This window comes from Poecilia reticulata, chromosome 13, assembly GCF_904066995.2.
Source record: "Poecilia reticulata chromosome 13, P_reticulata-male-v2, whole genome shotgun sequence".
NCBI classification, from domain to species: Eukaryota; Metazoa; Chordata; class Actinopteri; order Cyprinodontiformes; family Poeciliidae; genus Poecilia; species Poecilia reticulata.
Genome location: NC_088842.1, coordinates 21,684,048 through 21,704,443, shown reverse-complemented (window position 1 = coordinate 21,704,443; position 20,396 = coordinate 21,684,048). Strand labels below are relative to the sequence as shown.

At 39.6% G+C, this 20,396-nt stretch overlaps 1 protein-coding gene across 1 annotated transcript in view; it reads right to left on the bottom strand.

Annotated features, from left to right (window-relative positions):
- blmh (bleomycin hydrolase) overlaps positions 1 to 20,396 on the bottom strand; it is a 30,350-nt gene that overhangs the window by 7,550 nt on the left and 2,404 nt on the right. The window contains exons 3-6 of the mRNA XM_008426040.3: positions 20,175 to 20,284; positions 18,535 to 18,676; positions 18,335 to 18,423; positions 18,140 to 18,232 (exon numbers count right to left, since the gene is read on the bottom strand). Of these exons, the coding sequence (XP_008424262.1) occupies positions 18,140 to 18,232; positions 18,335 to 18,423; positions 18,535 to 18,676; positions 20,175 to 20,284 (434 nt within the window). The remainder of the gene's footprint in view (positions 1 to 18,139; positions 18,233 to 18,334; positions 18,424 to 18,534; positions 18,677 to 20,174; positions 20,285 to 20,396) is intronic.

Genomic DNA, 20,396 nt, shown 5'->3' with positions numbered 1-20,396 from the left:
TTAAACATTTATAGTTCGTTTTTTATAATTTTTTTTATTGCCTAAAGTGGTCAAGTTCGTTTCTCAGTCAAAATCTTTGGCCCAGCAATCACCATCCTGGCATTACTTGCGCCTTTTCATTTTTCTCCACATTCTACATTTTTCCCCTCGCCTCAATCTAGTCACTCCTCACACACCCTCGTTGCTTCATACGTGTCTTCCTGCGGTGCAGAAGTTCAGTCCGAGTTCCTGTGGGCTAAATCGAGCTGTTTGGACTGGGTCGTCTGTCAATCTGGCCCTTCCAGCCTCTGATAGAGTTATCTTTGGAATTTCCCCCTTTTTGCTATTCCACCTCTGCAATCTTCTGCTCGCCTCTCCCAGAACCTTGCACGATTGTTGCATTGAAATACAATAAAAAAATAAGAAAAACTAAGATGAAGTGGACTGAGTTTGTGTTGTTGGGAAAATAAGTTCAGCGATTTTAATACTACAATGTATGTTCTAATTGTGTAAGTTAAGCAAACGTTTTCCAAAATTCCTAGTCAAGTATTTGGGAAATTTAGCCCCGGCTTAGTCAAACAAACACTTGCCTCTTTCAGCACTGCAAAGCGTGAAGTCACAAAAAGAACAGACACAAACCAAAATACACAGATGTACTGAGTCAACAAAGGCCTCTGAACTTCCTTGATCTCAGTTCAAAAATTTTGTTTAAACTGTCTTATGGGCGAGATTAAAGCCAAAGTGTCCATCTTCCCGTCTGTCCCTCGACCTCTGCCTCAATTCTTGCTTTGGTTTTCATTACCGGTATTTTCTTCTGGTAATGTTGAACTTTCTCATGATAGTTGCGCATAGAGCTCTGTAACCATCAGCATAGCAAAAGCATTCATACCCATACATATTTTTAACATTTTGCCAGTTTACAACACAGGTTATATAGGCTACATTGCTTTTTAATCAGGAACACTAAAGGAAGATGTTGCTTTTATTCAGTCCACTCAAGCCAGTTCTTTGCTGAATACTTTGGCTGAAATTACATCTGTAGGTTGTGTGGAGTTTTGTCTCTTGTCAGCTTTGGACATTCTTTTCTACAAAAAAAAAAAACAAAACTCTGAATTTAAGGTCGAAGAAGGTTTGAGGTGAGAGTAAGAACATAATCAAACGTAATGTAGTGTCAAGGGAGTGTGAGCACTTTACTGCAGGTCAGCCTTGTGAACACACATCACACCAGGTAAGGTAAATAGAGGGGGTGTGAGGCTGGGCCGACAGAAAGAGGATAAACAGCCATGGTGACATGTGAGCAGGACCAATATTGGAACACCTGTTGCATCACTGACAGATGTAAATGAGTGACAAAAAAACCCCAGAAGGGGTAGAAACAGAGATGCTGAAAAAAACCAACAAATTGTTCCATTAACCTATTGATTTGTTTTCATCATGGCTACCCATGCTGATGTTGGCTAAAAGTAAATGATCCAAGATGTCCAAAAGTATGGATGAAGAAATCAAGATGGTTGGCACTCCATTAATTCAAACTACATTATTAATCAAACGCACATTCATTCAAATCTTAATCTTAAAATCTGAGCAGAGAACAGTTCAACAGTATCCACTTATTTTGTGGGGATCTGTTATTGCGCAGCCCCCTTTGTTGTAACTCAGTATCTGAATGAAAATCCACCCCAGGTCTGTCACAGTTAGTTTGCATGTCAAGCTGTAAACAGTGACCGACCGACTGCACGACACTGACGCCAACTGTGGCCAAAGTCTGATAAGATCTGTTTCCAGTGTTTACTGGATGGCTGACACCCATCTTACATATTTAGATGTTGTGTGTGACCAAAACAAACAGGTCATCTGATGTTAGGAGTGAAACTACCCATATAGCAGACAAGAAATGACTGACACTATACAGAACACCACATGCGCACACATGGAAATAAAAAAAACAAAACAAAAAAAAACTGTAATAACATAAAAAAAGAAATTTATTTTTATAGCGTCTGTATAATATGGCACAGAATGATTTTTAGAAACCCCAAGCTTTAACCTGGAAGTGTTTTGCTGCCTAAAAGTTTTGGTTTATGGAAAGCAGACACCATGATACATCTGGTCAAAGAACCTGAGTCACTTGGCACCTTTCACACATGGACGTCAAGTTGATTCAAAGTCAATTCAAATTCAAAAAGTACTTTATTGATCCCAAGGGGAAATTAAAGGTGCGCTGAGACAGAATGGATTTCTGGGCTTTAGTCATTAATGCTTCAGGGTTTCTGCAAATATCAATGGGGTAAATTTGAGACTTTTTGAGAGCCGAGTTAAACTTGGTCAAGTTAACTTAGGCTAACTTGACCAATTAACAACTTCACATAATTTGACAAGAACAATTGTATTTCATTTCCCCAAACAAAATACCACTTTCAGGAGAAGAACTTAAATGGTGAGTTCTGCTGCTCTGTAGTTTTGTTTTACCATAAAATACCCAAGTTCTTAAGCTGGAACTCCAACCAGCATAACAAATGATTACCACAGGAGCACCTCAACAAATTAAGGTAAATAAAAAACAGAAGTAAAGAATTAACGTGCACATTTACAAAATGATTAAACTTTAATTTTAGCCTTTTATGGCAAAGCTGGATGAAGTTTAGACTTTTTAAAATCCAAAAAGATTAAATTAATACTTTTAAATATTTAAGACTCTGCAGAAATCCTGAAAGTTTAGTCAGAAATGTCAAGTATTTTCAATTCGGAAGATCTGTTACCCAAAGCAAATCATCCAGTGGTCTGAGGAAGATCGCTAGGTGATGTACCTTGGGGCGTCCACACTGCTGCAGGCAGTTTAACACCAAATAACGAAGAGGCCGGTGGTGTCTTTCGGATACAGACTTTGTGGTGTGTGCCATTAGTCTCATCTGATCAACAAACATGATTTCAGTTGTGTTTAGTAAACTAATTTTTGGCTGTTTGTGATGGTGGCTCGGTTAGTGCCCACAAGATGTCACTCTCTACTGCAGCTCTCAGTAAAAATGTCTTGCCACAATGAGCCTTGCAACATTTTTTTTAACCCAATTTACTGCCGTAAAGCTATGTAGTGACAAGATAAATCTGAGTCCTCCTCCAGAGAACTGGCCAAGGGTAATGGGGATCTGCATCACATCATATCTTTTTCCCCAAGAAAACACAAAATCACGGATAAACTACAAGCTCCTAGAAAGTCTAAGTAACTTTAAAAAGCAAGAATGAAAAAAAAGTGAAGTTAGATGTATTCTATGGGACTTGTTACTGGTACCAATTAACTGCACTACTTGCAAATTTAAGAGCAATTGGATGATTCTTCTGTGATAAAACCAATTTATAAATTTACATATTTCTTCATTGGGGTGATAATAATAAATGTAGCCTGAAAATACAAATAAAGATTAGAGTTTAACTGTTCCCCCCAAGAATATTAAAAATTAAGGGAAAAGTACTGTCGTGCAATAAATGAAAATAATTCTGCACAGCAGAACAATTTGAGCAATCTTTAATAAAGAACAAACAAAAGAAAACCTATTAAATATGTCGCACTCTGAAAAGTTATAGAATAAAAAAACAGAAGTAATTTGTTGTTGTACATATGGTGGCCAGCAAACTTTAGGGTTAAAATGCATTCTCACCAAACTGAATGTCAAAATGAGGTAAACGGTGCTCTTAATTGCTCCTCAGAAATAAATGTATAACCATTGTCTAGAAGCTGGACTTGTGAGTATAAGCAAATGACACCATGCAAACAGTTTGGATAAAATTGAAAGAGGTTTTGATTAAACTTCCATGTTTTGTAAACATTCAACACATGTGGTCATTGTTAAATCCCAGCAATTGTGTGGAGAAAGTCGAAAGAAGAAGAAAAAAAATAAGAAAGACAAGCGGACGACTCAGGCTGCGGATATTCCTGCAACCTGAAACACAGACACACATGCAGCAACCCACCCACATCGAACAACAAATGATGGGGGCCCGCATGCACGGGGCCTCCGAGGAACAGAGGGTAACTGCTCTGTCAGCTGATGACCGACTCATAAATTAGACTTGTCTCAGGAATCACACTCTGCATGTTCAGAGCCAAGAGCAGAGCTGCACATGGTGCGTCTGATTCCATGACGCAATGGAGCACCGGGAGGCTCCAATCACGGCGTGAGGGATAACATCTGTGTATTTCTTTACGTGTGCGAACTACAGCATATATGTCGTTTCCTGTGATTTGTTTTTTATCCCCCCATTTAAGTGTGTACGTTGACTCTTTGTAATGTATCGAAGTTGGACTCGTGATGAGTCAATCAGTCATCTGAGCCCGAACAACACAGATACCAGAAGTGAAGTCATAATTCAAACCAGGAGTCTTACGCCACACGGTTCTGAAATTAATGTCATGAGCTTCGTCTGATTGAACATCCCCAACCGGCTGTTACGATAAGAGCAGGTTCTTGACACACTTTTATATTCATTAAAGTCAAGTGAGCGGCAAGTCTGGTGAGTGAAAGCAGAGACGCTGACCCCTATCGGCTGTCACTGCGGTGTGTACGGGGCCGACGTGATGAAGACCAGGGCACAATCCCAGCTGCCACATAGGCCAGTTGGACAGCATCACTTCCACGCACATGAAAGTAGGTCTGACAAGACGCTTTGATCCTGACTGAAGCACATGTGAGCAAACTGAGGTAAAACTAGTTCCCCCAACGTACAGGGAAAAAATTAAGGCCAAGAGATTCAAGAGCACAAGCAGAGCAGGTGGTGAGCACAGATTAGGACTTGAGGGCAGGAATTTCACAAACTGTAAGAATCATGAGGTAGTTTGTTAACCTAATTAACAATTCACTGACAGATGTGTTTTAGTAAGAGGCAGAAATCTCTTCAAGATTACGTTCTGAGATGCAGAGGTTTGTAGCCTCCAAGAAGTTCAACAGTATTTCCAGTTGATTACAACTGACTGAGGTAATACGAAGCTAAAATTTACCACAACAGCCTAAATCCTTGTAGGTTCTTTTGCTTTTCCAAGTCCATCGCTAGCCTTCTTAGACTACTACTTTACCTGTGACATCACGTGGACTACATCTCTTACAAAACACAAACAATTGAGTTAATCTGAAAACAATCAAAAGGGAAAATTTAAAATAGAAAAATCCATGAGTTGTATGATTAATAAAAACTGCAGTTGCTCTTAATCAAAAAGATAAATTACACTTTTAATTTAAAGATTTGCACATTAAAATTTGAATTCAAACACTTCTTTGACTTTTTACAATATAATAATAACAACAGAGAGCAATATTTCCTAATATCATGCCGCTCTAGACAAATGTATTCTCGTCATCCCAACTTGGCGTTGGCTTGAATACTACTTTGCAAGTTGGCCTGGAGCGACATCCGTGCGTAGTTTGGCTCCGTTTACGCCTATCGTTCTTACAACAGAGTGAATCGTTCGTCGGCAACAGCCGTGACTGAGTTGTGTTTCGCATAACAAAACGTTTGCAGGTGGACAAACACAAAAACAATCCTCCATCACCTTCCACAAAACGGCGGTACAGGGTAGCAGCAGGTAACCTAACTGTTGCATAACATACGTATCCGATACGTGTGTCTGTGTGTGTGGCGATGAGAGGACATCCATGAAGGCGCAGGTAAACGCAAACAACTGTTTAAACAAGCAACCAGTCAGCAGCACAATACAACCTAACAGCTGACAACAAAGAGTGTTTAACCAGGCCTCCGCACTGCGATGGGAGATTGATTGACTGGCCTCCCACACACACACAGGCACACAGGAAGAGCGAATTAGGCGTTAAACCCACACAACGTACACGCTGAGGGGCACCTGACACGTGTTACGCTTGTGCCACATGTGTTTGTTTACACACATGAAGAGGGCTGACTGTTGCACTAGGCTTTGGTGTGCAGCAACAGATCACTGACTGTTCCATAAACAAGATCACTATCGTCCATGGTTACTGCTTCAGACATGACGTGTGCGCAGTAGACACAAACTGCACAAGAAAAAACGAGCTGATGAGCTGCTGCCGTTTAGCAAATACTGATGAAAATAAATTAATTAGGGGCATGCCATAGCAATGCATAAGGAGAGCAGTACTGAAGTCAGTACTGCCTCCATGCATTGCATGGCAGGCACCTATTGTTCTACACCCAATAGAACGTCTATTTTTTTTTTATATATATATCTTTATTTTTCTTCCATTACCGTTAATGCGGCTCGTACCGCTGCGTGCCCACCCACAAAAGTGGTATCAAATCGTGCGGCTCGATGCCGAGAAGGGAGCTATTATTTTTATTGGGGATCGGAGTTAAAATGATTACATAAATTAATAAAAACGAAAAAATTTGAGATTTTGTGTCTCACAGAATCAGTAATCTTTCTCTATGAAACACACACACAGGACTGTTTATGGCTGACTCAAAAACCCTTTTTAACTCCCCCTCACAGGCATAAATATCGCCCTATTGGTCTGAAAGTTGGTCATAACATAGATACACATGCCTGCTCGTGTACAATGTTTACAAAAATTTGCTAGGGCTTATGCTTTTTGTCAGGGTCCTTCAGACTGACGCCTGGTGTCTCCCGAGTATAGAAACTGTGTCTGAAGAGGATTTTCCCGCTCTTTTGCTCTCACAGCTGCAGGGGATTAATTACCATAGCAACAGAACACAGTGTCTGGAACTGCAGCTCCCCAGGACTGCACTGTAGGGTTTACTGGTATTTACAACTGCTTGTGTTTTCAGCATTATACTACTGATTCAAGACTATAACCATTACACATATGTCCCCCCATGTTAAAATCTGACATAAATAAGAATAAATAGTTGATTAAAAGTCTATGGACAGAAAATAACGTCGCTGCTCCTTTAAGGAACCAGCGGCACAGACGCGGCGCCTGGGTGATGCTACAGATCACAAACCTGACAGAGAGAGCAGAAGAGGATTCGTAGGAAAAGAGCGGCGATGAACGGAAAAGCTTAATATAGTTGAGAAAACATAAATTACCTGGTCGAAAACTGACTGGGATTTAATGAGAACTAAGTTACATCGGTTTTGGTGAGTTTTGTGTTTATTTTCTTACATTTTCACCGTGTTGTACTTTTCCTTTTAGCAGAGAGCTAAGGCTAAAAACGTAGCCGTTTGCAAGGAAATACTCCGTCATAAACTGTTATCAGGTTGATATATAAACTGTTATCCGGGTAATATATTGGGTTTATGAAGAATTTATTTGAATAATTTCAGGATTTAAAAAGACTTTTGTCGTGTTTGTGACCTGTTACACAGGTCAGGTTTTTTTTTGGTTGGAAGCTTGGTCGGAGCAAGGATTGGTCTGCCATGTGTGACGTAAGTAATGACAGACAACATGCTACTGATGCTCCAATAGCATTCAGGCTCATTTTAGCTTATGCAACATACTAAAATGAGCAAAAATGCTCATACTACCGTACGAGTACAGCTTAAGAAAACATGCTTCTGACTCCCCGCAGGTTATTGACTACACTGCAGCTTTCTTAAGCATGATTGCTAATTTTTACCATCGGAACGCTTTATTAAAAATCCGACGGCCACACTTTGGCATGCCCCTTTAAAATTTCTGCAGGAATTTTCTAGTTGTTAAATATTACACAAAACGACCAGATAAAAGATGTTCAACATGCCAGTTTAAACTTTGAACTATTTGCAAAACGACTGAGCTCTGCAACATTAAAACATGGATAGAACTGTAACTACATTAATCATAGCTCTTCTTCTCTTCAGTGTTTCTGTCAGTTTCTGGTGGTGCAGCTCTGTGCTGCCTTCAGGAGAATGGGACATCAGAGTATCATCCATAAAACTTCACCCACATGGCATTTATTGTGCAAACTAGAGCTTTCAGAGGAAAAACAAAAGTTACTTTTAGTGCCATACAAATATGAGACAGAAACATGGATTATATCTTTATATAGACCTGCCTATTGATTTATAGATTAATAGTTTTACTGGACAGAAATTACAAAGAACAAATCTGGTTCTTAATCAAATCCTAATGAGTCAAATTGAAAGTGTCATGGAGTCGTCAGCCTCATGACATTAACACTGACAGTAAAAACATAAATAAGTGATCAGTTATTTATGTTATGGTCTGTAAGATATATTTATTCTCAGTACTAGATGTGGTCTCAACAAACCCATGGCACTTCAACACTATTATTTTACCTTTTATCTGGAAATAGTGTCTGTTTATTCTTGCCATATAGTCTCTCTATTAATTATTGCTCAAAAGGTCTTGCCATACCAGTTTATTCCTCTGTATTTACTTTAGTTTCTTTGTTTATTCTTGCATTGTGTTCTTCATTCATTTCCATTTAGTTTCATTTGGTTAGTTTTATCCTCTCTTGGTTTATTGCTTTGTCCACTTTAGTTTCTTTCCTATTGCTAGATTTATTTTATCATTTATTGACGCTCACCATCAGTAATCTTTACTCATCACCTGCTGCGCCTCCTAATCGTCATGTGTTTCACATCATGTGTTGATTTTTTCACCGTTCAGCGTCAGATTCTCTGTTTTTATGCCATAATTCACATCTAGTTCGTCGCTCCGTTTTATGTCCCGCTTCTCCTGTTTCAGAGTTTTGCGCAATGTGCGCGTCTTTTAATTTTTTTTTTTACCGCGTATGGTGCAGGGCGGTCGGGAAGCGTATCGATGGGGAAAAGGCAGACTGACATAAACCTTTTAAAACAACGGAAACAATATCTGCATTCTGATTATTGAAATTTAAAAGTGCTGTGTTGTTCTATCACCCCCGTTTCATACCGGACCACTTACAGCACCGTGTTAACGCTATAAAATGAACGCTCTCTATCGTGGTATCACCCATGGAGGGATTTCTTTATTTAAATGGGTTCATTTTTCAGAGGGATACAGAACCGCTACTCTAAATCATTGTTTCTTCTGCTGTGCCATCACAAATAATAAATTTTCCAAAAAATGAATCACCAATGAACTGACTTGAAGGAAGATGGACGAATCTCCAGCAGTAGCAAGCCATAAACAGGAAACGGGCCCTCCTGCCAGTAGGGCATGTGCACAGCGCATTGCAGGGTGTCAAATTACGCAGTTAAAACTCTGACCCGGGAGTGAATTTACAAAAGCGATCACCTGATGTCTTGAAAGGTCAGTCTCTCCCGTCACATGGTACAGATCATGTCCGGTCAGCAACTAAATATGTTGTTTACAAAGTGTGTTTTATAAAACCACGACATGCCCTATAGACCTTTAAATTTCATCAACTGTTTTTAAATAGCTATAAAACCAGAACATTTAGTGCAAAACTTGCACATGGGATTGTTTTCGAAGAATTAAAGACTCCTCTTGCGGACAAGCAAAAAAAGGAAAGTCACGTGTACAGGTTGTTTACCTGAACATCCGCAAAACAGGTGATTAGTTATGCGATTAGTGATCCCATGGGTAGGCTCATCAGGTGCCTAGTAGTCATGCTTTTGGACTTTGGGAGGAAGCCGGAGTACCCGGAGAGAACCCACGCATGCATGGGGAGAAAATGCAAACTCCATGCAGTTACTACGAAGCCCAGGAGGTTAGCCAAGAGACCAACAGGAATAGCTATGGAGCATTGGAGTTCGGGCAGGAGACTGACAGGACTCGTTATGAAGCCCTGGAGAAGTGTATTGCATATTGCATTTTCAAAAGTGTAGTGGAGAAGTCTCCAACCACACGTCTGACTACAGGCTGCTGCTTCTGTGGCTGGTCTGAAACAGCCGCAAAACACATGATTAGTGATGTGATTAGTGATCCCATGGGTAGGATTGTCAGGTGCCTAACAGTCATGCTTTTGGACTTTGGGAGAAAGCCGGAGTACCCGGAGAGAACCCACGCATGCATGGGGAGAACATGCAAACTCCATGCAGTTACTATGAAGCCCTGGAGGTTAGCCAAGAGACCAACGGCACTAGCTACGAAGCGTTGGAGGTTGGGCAGGAAACCGACAGGACTCGCTACCAAGCCCTGCAGGTCAGGCAGGAGACCGACAGGACGAGTCCTGGAGAAGCCCTGGAGAAGTGTAGTGCATATTGCGTTTTCAAAAGTGTAGTGGAGAAGTCTCCGACCACACATCTGAATACAGGTTGCTGCTTCTGTGGCTGGTCTGAAACAGACATGCTGTATTCATGATGGCTAGACAAGACTTACTACTGGCAGCTATTTATGCTGCTTCTCTGTGTCCCTCAGCCTTTTCTCCAACTGTTCCACTTGAAGCTGCAGGTTTTTGTATATATTCTCAAAAATAGTGCCCTCCTTCTCCAAGGTGGTGTATTCCTGCTCTAAGGCGGTATTTATTTCCTCCAAGTAAGTGTTTATTTGCTCCAACATGGTGCTTTTCTGCTCCAGATCGGCCTTTTCCTTCTCTAGGGCAGTGTTTTCCAGCTCCAGGGCAGTGTTTATCTGTTCCAAGACCGCGCTTTTCTGCTCCAGAGTGGTCTTTTCCTTCTCCATGGCAGTGTTGTCCTGCTCCAGGGCAGTGCTTTTCTGCTCCAAATCGGTCTTCTCCATCTCTAGGGCAGTGTTTTCCTGCTCCAGGGCAGTGTTTATCTGCTCCAACATGGTTCTTTTCTGCTGCAGAGTGGTCTTTTCCTTCTCTAGGGCAGTGTTTATCTGCTCCAACACGGTGCTTCTCTGCTCCAGAGTGGTCTTTTCCTTCTCTAGGGCAGTGTTTTCCTGCTCCAAATCGGTCTTCTCCATCTCTAGGGCAGTGTTTTCCTGCTCCAGGGCAGTGTTTATCTGCTCCAACATGGTGCTTTTCTGCTGCAGAGTGGTCTTTTCCTTCTCTAGGGCAGTGTTTATCTGCTCCAACATGGTGCTTCTCTGCTCCAGGGCAGTGTTTATCTGCTCCAACACCGTGCTTTTCTTCTCCAGAGCGGTCTTCTCTTTCTCTAGGGCAGTGTGTTCCTGCTCCAAGGCAGTGTTTATCTGCTCCAACACGGTGCTTTTCTGCTCCAGAGTGGTCTTCTCTTTCTCTAGGGCAGTGTTTTCTTGCTCCAGGGCAGTGTTTATCTGCTCCAAAATAGTGCTTTTCTGCTCCAAATCGGTCTTCTCCTTCTCTAGGGCAGTGTTTTCCTGCTCCAGGGCAGTGTTTATCTGCTCCAACACCGTGCTTTTCTTCTCCAGAGCGGTCTTCTCTTTCTCTAGGGCAGTGTTTTCCTGCTCCAAGGCAGTGTTTATCTGCTCCAACACGGTGCTTTTCTGCTCCAGAGTGGTCTTCTCTTTCTCTAGGGCAGTGTTTTCTTGCTCCAGGGCAGTGTTTATCTGCTCCAACATGGTGCTTTTCTTCTCCAGAGTTGTCTTCTCCTTCTCTAGGGCAGTATTTTCCTGATCCAGGGCAGTGTTTATCTGCTCCAACACGGTGCTTTTCTGCTCCAGAGCGGTCTTCTCCTTCTCTAGGGCAGTGTTTTCTTGCTCCAGGGCAGTGTTTTCTTGCTCCAGGGCAGTGTTTATCTGCTCCAACACAGTGCTTTTCTGCTCCAGAGCGGTCTTCTCCTTTTCTAGGGCAGTGTTTTCTTGCTCCAGTTCAGTGATTATCTTCACCAAGATGGCACTTTTCTGCTCCAGAACGGTGTTCTCCTTCTCTAGGGCAGTGTTATCCTGCTTCAGGGCAATGTTTTCCAGCTCCAGGGCAGTGTTTATCTTCAGCAAGACGGCGCTTTTCTCCTTCTCCAGCTTTTTATTTCTAATTTTAATCATGTTTATGTTCTCCTCATTTTCTTCCGTCAGAGTCTGTCTGTTGACGAACAACATGCTGACTTTTTTCAATATGTCAAACAACCACATACTGAGCTGACTCTGTATATAAATCCAAAAACACAATCACTTAAGAGACAATACTTATGCTTACTCTGCGACTTCTGCAGTGGTAATGACCGTAGAATTCAAGACTGCAGCCTTGTGACATCAATGCATCACTCTCTGTGACATCAATTTGTGTGATGTCACAAATTGATGTCACTACCTCAACAGAACTAGAAAACTGCTGAAGTTTGAATAAAAACAAACTTTACAGCTAAATGCAACTTGGCTTAGCTGATGGCCATTTCAGACAGTTAAACTGGTAATATATTAATTACCAAGGCTGTAATCCGCACTTGGGAGTCAGCGGCTCTTGAGGATAATGGCCTGGCACAGCAGGGTGCGAGGACCAACTCTCTTAAAAAAGACATGTTAAAAAATAACACAAAAATGTATTACCTTTAATGCACATTTTGTGTTCGTTTTAACACACAATGTGTTAAAATGTACAGAACATTATAACACACTGTATGTGTTAAATATTTCAACACATTTTTGTCTTGGTCAGGCACAGATTTTCTAACAACAGATTATATAATTCTTAATGACAGTTTCAAGTATTTTTTTTTTCTAAAATGGTTTTCAAATTTTTTTTGTATTTATAAAATGTTTAACTTCTAAAAAATGCCAAGTAAACATTTTTGTAAACCTTTACTGCCTACAAAGGTCTTCTGTAAACTTTAATCAATTTTAGCAATTCATATATCAAAATTATCAACTTTCTGTGCTATTTGTGCTTTTTTGTTATGTTTCCTTTCAACAATTTCTGGTTTTGTACTAATTTATGCTCATGCTAATTTATGCTATTTTCCACTTTTCAACTATTTCATGTTTTATACTAATTTCTGCTTTTGCTAATCTATACTATATGTTTTGCTATGTGTTACTATTGTACTTTTTCAAATATTTTAGAAATGCAACAATTTCTTCAAGTTGCCATCTGTCCCCGCAATAGCTGTTGATTGCAGTAAACCAATATAGTCATATTTAAGCTTTCATTTTTTGACAGAATGGACATCAGAAGTAATGACACCCCCTACCTCTTTTCTTTTTTGTTTATTTGCTTTCATTTTTCTTGTGCTGCCTGCACTTCTCTTGCTGAGGCGCTGTAATGCAGTGACAACGGTTCGCCACCAGTGGGCATATAGAGCACGGTGAGCAGCACTCCTGACTCAGCGAGCCAACGGCAATTAAGCGCAGCAACGGCTGGTCAGCGAAGGCGCTCACTGTCGCTCTCCTGTTTCAACAGTGTTCATCGAAATAAAAGATGAACACTTATTTCGAAAGTGTTCGAAATAAACCACACTGATTATTTTTTAAGTGTGCAACAATTGGAATAGATGTATGCATATAGATGGATGGATGGCTCATTTGATTGATTGATTGATTGATTCCTACAAAGGTTAGCTCCAGCACCAGGGTCTTTCTTCTGCAATTAACAATTTGTTTGCTTAATGTGATTTCTCCTGCTCAATTTCATGTCTGCTTGTGTTTCTGATTTCTTTATGCTCCTTCCACTTTCTAGGATTTTTGTGCTTTCTTTCCTACTTCCTATGCCTTGTTCAGATCTTTTTTTCTAATGTATTTTTCTTCTAATGTATAACTTTTACTTTTCTCCTCTTTCAATTATTTCAGGTTTTATATCATTATTTTATATTTTACTACTACATTCCTTGACAAACAGTGTTCAACTCTCTGCATGTTGTGTTTAGTTATATATGTGATATTTGCTCTAAAAACCACACAAAAATACACTAATGCGTGAAGCGTACATTGTACATAGAACACATATATTATTATAAACTTAAAGATGGTTTAGAGTTTATTGAGGTGTAACCTGAGGATCTCCTCAGCTATGCACCACGTATCTGAGAAGAGACATGGAGGAAATTAGGGGTTGAAAACTGCACACACCTGCTCCTTCATTTAGCTTAAATCTTATTGTATAGACTAGGTCAGTGTTTCTCAGCCTTTTTTGGACCAACGCCCCCCTAGCCTTTATCCAGGTCCCTCACCGCCCCCCACCAAAGAATTTGCAGGCTACTTTGCACTGACTATTATTTTATCATTAATATTACTATCACTATTGTAGATGTTTTGATTTTTATGCTTGTTTCTGAATTTCTCATAAAAATAATTTCCCAGAGAATAAAAATGTCATGGGAATATAAATTATTTTCACAGGCGTCTACGAAAAATGCAATGAACATTCAAGTTAAAATTGGTAGGTCTAACAGCAGCCAGTCAGAGTGGAAAAAATATTCTTATTCTTATCAGTGCCATTTTCTAGTTAGGGGCATGCCATAGCAATGCATAAGGAGACTGACACCTTGTGGTCAAAATTTCTGCAGGAATTTTCTAGTTAACCCTGTCGTTACAGATACAAGAGAGGGGAGCTTTGTGATTTAACGAAAAAACAAAACGTGTAGGCATGCACCAAGATGAGTTCAACATTCTCAATGAAACTTGATTAACTTGTGCCATCTTGTTTAAATACGAAAGCCTGAATTTTTGTTCCATCTCTCAAATCATCTCTAATTTTAGCAAATACCTGCTGACTGACAAACTTCAATACCTTCAATTTACTTTTACGGCCACTGTTACGCTGGACATTTTTCTCCCCAGGTTTGCATTGATGGAGAGCTCCCTCTGCTGGTCAAAATGGAATAAATCAGTGGAGAAGCGGACTGTCTAAAGTCTGCTTCTCTCTTAATAACTCAGCTACAACAGCAGCATTCTGTTTTACAATGCAAAATGCTCCACAAATGCATAACCTGCAAGAACCGAGAAGCTCAACTCACTCAACTTGACTGACTATCAAACCCACATTTTCTACACAAAGCTGAATGGAGTAAACAATTAACCACTTCAGCAAAAATCATTTACAGAATCCTTCATACATTAAATAAGCCTCTCGGTAGTGAGTTTTGAACTGTGATTTCAGTGTCTGTCACACTATTCTGAGTCGCACTAAATGTGGCGCACCAAGGCTCAACACTATTGGACCATCATGCATTGCAGTCTGTCCCTCTCCTGTAAAACGCAAGTACATGTTTTAGTCAGTTACATAACTTTCAGAAGAAAGACAAAAACTACATAGGATCACACTCTCCAGGTTACGTTTCTGCTATGTGATCACCATGGTTTTCTAGCAGCAGAATGTGTTTTAGAGCATGACATAGATAAAGAAGTTTAAATTGAGAAAAGTGTGTGTATATTTAATCTAATTAGAAAGAAATATGAAAGAGTAGAGGTGCACAATGTAATAAATAATAACCATGGATCGGTTGGATGTAAAATTCAGTTTATGATACTTCAAGTGACATGTATTCAAGCTCTGCACACCAGTAATATATTTGGCCGGTTGAGTCACCTTTCACTGCCCTCGATGCCTGTACTGGATGTAAATTTAGTGAGATGCTGAAGCTCGTCCAGATACTTTCTGGTATTTATAGCTATGACAATAAAAGTGCCAACAACAAGTATTAGAAAATGCATCACAATCTCTTGGCTTTGAGAGATGCCATCAACCAGAGTTTTGTCATGCATTTTCACCACACAATGACGATTACCACACCGGGGTACACCATACCATACCAACTTTATTTATAAAGCACTTTAAAACAACCACAGCTGATACAAAGTGCTGTACATTAAAACACAACATAACAATAAAACAAATAAAAAAAATAAAAACTCTTACAGTTTACAAACAAACATACAATTTAAAACTAGATCCCGCTGGAGTTGAAAGCCAAGTAAAATAGATGGGTTTTAAGACGAGCTTTAAAAGTGGACAGTGAAGGGGTCTCTCTGACCTGCGAAGGCAAGTCGTTCCATAACTTAGGACCCATGACAGAGAAAGCCCTGTCCCTTCTGAGCTACACACACCACTGTGGGACCTGGATGGTTTTCAGTGGTGTTTGCAGGTAAAGTAATAGCACATTTCACTTTACGTTGTACTATCAAACACTAACATGTTCAATAGGGGAGCTTGGTAAGTAAGCACTGTGTAGAGATTCAAAAGGGAAAATGTTTAAAATTCCTTGAGGTTTTATTAAGTACTAGATTCTGCTTCAGTCTTTTGCACTTGATGTGAGGAAATCCTCAAGTCACAAATTGCAGACAAATGCATTTTAAATGGTCTAGATGCTTGTTGAGTCATCCATTTTGTTAAGACTTACGATTGTGACCAGATTAGACTTGTCGCAATTGTAATTTTTCCTCCTCAGAATAAGGAGCAAAAGAAAAATCTTATAAAAGCAGCTCGAAGAAATCTAACCAGACAAAGTTGAATATGTGGGGGAAAAAAGGAACTGGGTAAAAATAGTTCTAAAATTGTATTCTCTTGTATCCAAAGTAAAAACACAAAATCATATTTCTTACAGAATTGAACTGTGCAGTTCACAGTGACTGGATAAGTTAGGAAACAGTCCATAAAAATCTACAATTCTGATCTGAAAACTGACTTTATATTCTTTTATAAATAAATAAAATTCCGTTTTTCTTTTCTAATGTGGGCATTTGGAGTTGAACTTTACTTTTTATTTTGAACTGCCTGTATAAAAAATATAAATGTATCATACGACAAAAAAATTACACTGTATTTTAAAAGTAACAACACCCTTGCAATCTATAAAAAACATTCATACTAGAGGTGTGCCGATCGATCGGCCACCGATCATAATCGGCCGATTTCCGTGAAAAAGTGTATGATCGTTGATCGCCGATCACGGTCTCTTGTTGCCGATCACACAAACTGATCACCTGCATCTCATTTCGCAGCCTGCCTGTGCAGCTGGTCTCCTCTTTCCTTCACAATGTGCAAACGCGCAGCAACAAATCCTAAGCGATGTGAAACTATAACGCCCTGAGTGAATGGGGACGTTTGTGTGTTACGGTGGAAAATTACGTCGGGGTGAAGCATGTGAAAATGCATCAACACGACTAAGCTAATATGGCATAAAAACAATGCCACTTGACGGAGTTTGGCTACATTGAGGCTCACTGCAGTAAAAAAGACATATGGAGGATTAGATAGCAGGTAAAGCAGCGCACAGCTACAAACACTCACCCGGATTAGCATGACGGTCAGAAAGCTAAACAAATAACCCGCAAAATTATTTAAGTCTTCGAGCTGCGATGTAAGACGCTGGTTTTGTTCTCGCTGTTGAACTGCCGCTAGTAATATTTCACAAATGGAGCGCCGCTTCTGCTCCACCTGGTAGTGACTCTCACACCGAACCTGTTTAAAGCTGCAGCATCTAACTTAAAAAAATAATTTTTTTACATACATATTCAAACTTTTGCTGTCCTAACATGAGACAGATAATCTCTAAAAAAAATAATCGATCTCCTCCCTGCTCTGCATGATTACTCCGCTCTGTCAGAAACAGCCACTCAGAACTAGTAGTAATCAGCTAGCCACCATGCTATCAGGAAGTTTTCATTTTCAAGATTGTTTATTGTAATGGATCCTGTATTTGCCTTTGAATGTTAAGTTTTATACTTGAATTTTTTGGCAATATTGAGAGGTTTTATTTTGACTCTTATTATTATTTAGCCTCTTCAGAGCCTTCATACGTTTACAGTCTGTTAAAAATAGTATTACTGATAGCAGTACAATTTGCACAATGCCTGTTTAGTTTAGTTTTCTTCTTGGAAAAAGTTATTAAAAACAAGTTTTTGTCTAAATTAAGGTGAATTCATGGGTCCTTTTTCCACATAATGTAATCGGTAGTGTTTATGATAAAAAAAAAAAATTATGTGATAGTATCGGTGATAGGCCGTGATCGGCCCTTACGGGTGATCGGAATCAGAATTAGCAGGAAAAAACCTGATCGGCACATTTCTAATTCATACATTTCTATTTTTTGCTTCTACTAAACATCAAAGTGTGAGTACTTGAGAGAGAAGCTGATCAGACCAAGTTTTTCTGTAATCTCTCTCTTTTCTGTAATCCATTGTTTTCACAGTAAATGTTTCACTGTGGAAATGTTTTACTGCCTGAACTCTGGGACTCACTGACCTGATCTCCGTAACATCGACTCTTTGCCACAAACTCAAAACCCATCTTTACTATGTATTTCAATTTTGTGTTTGTTTTTATGTTAAATTATGAAAGGTGACCTTGAGCGTCAAAAAACAAATAAAATGTATTATTATCATTATTATTATTAGTGAGACTAAATTTAGTCAGTACTTTCCCCTACAGTAAAAGTAAAAAAATCTCTCCAAAATCAATCAGTACGTCAACATGATAGAAGAAAACATGAGTGTGTATTCCCTGCTAGGCTCACCTCTTCTATCATGGAGTCGATAGCTTCAGATAGTTCGACCTTCGTAGAGTCACTGGCCACCATGTTCCTCAGTCTCAAGCAGTATTCCCTCAGCTGAAGCAAAGCGGGAGACAAAAACAGCTCTGTTTTATTACTAACACAAGTCAATGACGGAAATATAATGTGATTTCAACAGAACACAGAGCTAAATTGCACCTTATGATTGAGGATGTCGTTCATTCTGCGTGAAGCCTCTGAACTGTGTGACTCTGGGAAGCATTTCTTTGGAATGACGCCGTACTTCTCTGAACAAAAGCAATGAGAAAACCTCTGAAGTGAAAAGCAGAAACATTGTACAAATCCAAGAAAGTATTAGCTTTAATTTACTATTTAATTTACGTTTCATGAGAACTAACCAATGAGATTGACCAGCATGTCCCACTGCCCGCCATCATTGGTTGGATTGGAGAGAAGGAACTGGACCAGACGTCCGTCTACCGGCTCCTTTCTCTGTGCCGTCTCCACACACGCATGGAGGAAGTAGTAGCAACGCTCAATCTGCAAAAAAACAAACAAAAAAAGACAGCTCTTATGTTTATTTACTTTAAAAAGGGATGGTTCACATTAATAAACCTGATTTTTTCAGTCCATTATGAAGATTGGCCACATTTTTTCTACCTTTAGTTGTGCTTGTAAAAGCAAAGTGTTTACTGTTATTTTATGCTACCCTGACATTTTATGCAACCCCGTTGAATCCCAAAGTCTACATACACTGAATAAAAAGGCACATTCAACAATTTCTTCTCACCGTCTGCAAATGTCTGCAACTTATGTAGAAAAATAGTTTCAACATTCACCTTTGATGGCAAGAACTCAGCACCCACTCTGTGTGTGTGGGTGGATGTACTTTATGTTGTTAAACACACATATGCACAACGCTTCTCCCATCGCTACGCCTAAAATAAACTGAAGGCTCGCACCATAGCCATCAAAACTCACAGAACATGCCGAGCTGTGTCTGTTAAAGTGTGGGAGTTGATGCTGTTGGTTTGCAGGTCAGGCAGAGATGAGCAGAAATAATGAGAACAGCTGCACTTTAGTGCATTCTGTCGCCTCTAGCACCTGGTCAACGCCTGCCGTTTCCCTCCCCACAACCAGGACAGAAACATTCACACAGAGACTTTTGGAAGGTTTGTGTTTCTGCATTTTCACTTGATGAATAGAGGTAGATTTACTCTGCTGTGACATCTACTGTTTAAAATAAAAAACTGCAGCAACTATTGTATTAGAAGCAGCAGGTTTATGCCCCAGCCCAGATTTTTGCTTAATAACCATCAAACAGGTAAATATAGCCAAAACAGCATCGCAAAGGTCTAATTTAAGTGAGTGAGTTTTTTGTCAGATAATGTGTTTAACTTGAATCAGAACATTCTGTTAAAAAAGAACATGTGCCTTGTTAATAATAGTTTTTTTACTGGGTAAATTTTCACCCGTTATGCTTTCTGACAGTTAAATCAGGAAAAAGTACAAATGCTAAAAAAATAGTTTTGGTGAACAACAGGAGCAGCTGAGAATTTATTGGATAAATAAGCTGACAAAGACATGATTATGTGAAATTATAGGAGAAGCTCACTTTGGTAAGTTACTCACAAACAGAAGCAACAAATTTTAAAGATCTACCTTCCCGTTGTTAAATTTACGATTAATATTACTTGCAATGTTATTCCATTTCCCTTCAACGAGTCACAAATGAAAGCTGCATTCCTGACTGGGAAAATGTTCCAACACGTTGGAGAAAGAAAAAAACTAGGTAAAAATACACAAAGCTTGAAACTTGCAGTGAGAGGTCACTGTGACATCAGTTCAAAACAAAACACACAAAAGAGGGTTTTAGGAACAATGACAAGGTGACAGAGTGCTGCGTAATAACATTGCATCGATTCAAACAGATCCACAACCAGTATGCTAACAGAAGAAACTGTAATTACTGTCATGCTGCAAAACACAAAACCAGGTATCAACAAGCAGAAAAATGAGATTGTGCAGAGGACGTTACCTTGTCCCAGAAGAAGAGATAAGACTGACTAAACTCAAACTCCTCTAAATTATGCTTCTTCATGAAGGGAAGTCGCAAGACGTTGAGGCACGAGAAGATCCAACATCTCCCTGTTGTCGAAAAACGGCAATAAACCAGTTAGTGAAGGCATGACACCAAACTGTCACTCAACATATTCCTAAATAAATACAAGAATGGACATACACTGGGTCATTTTAACAC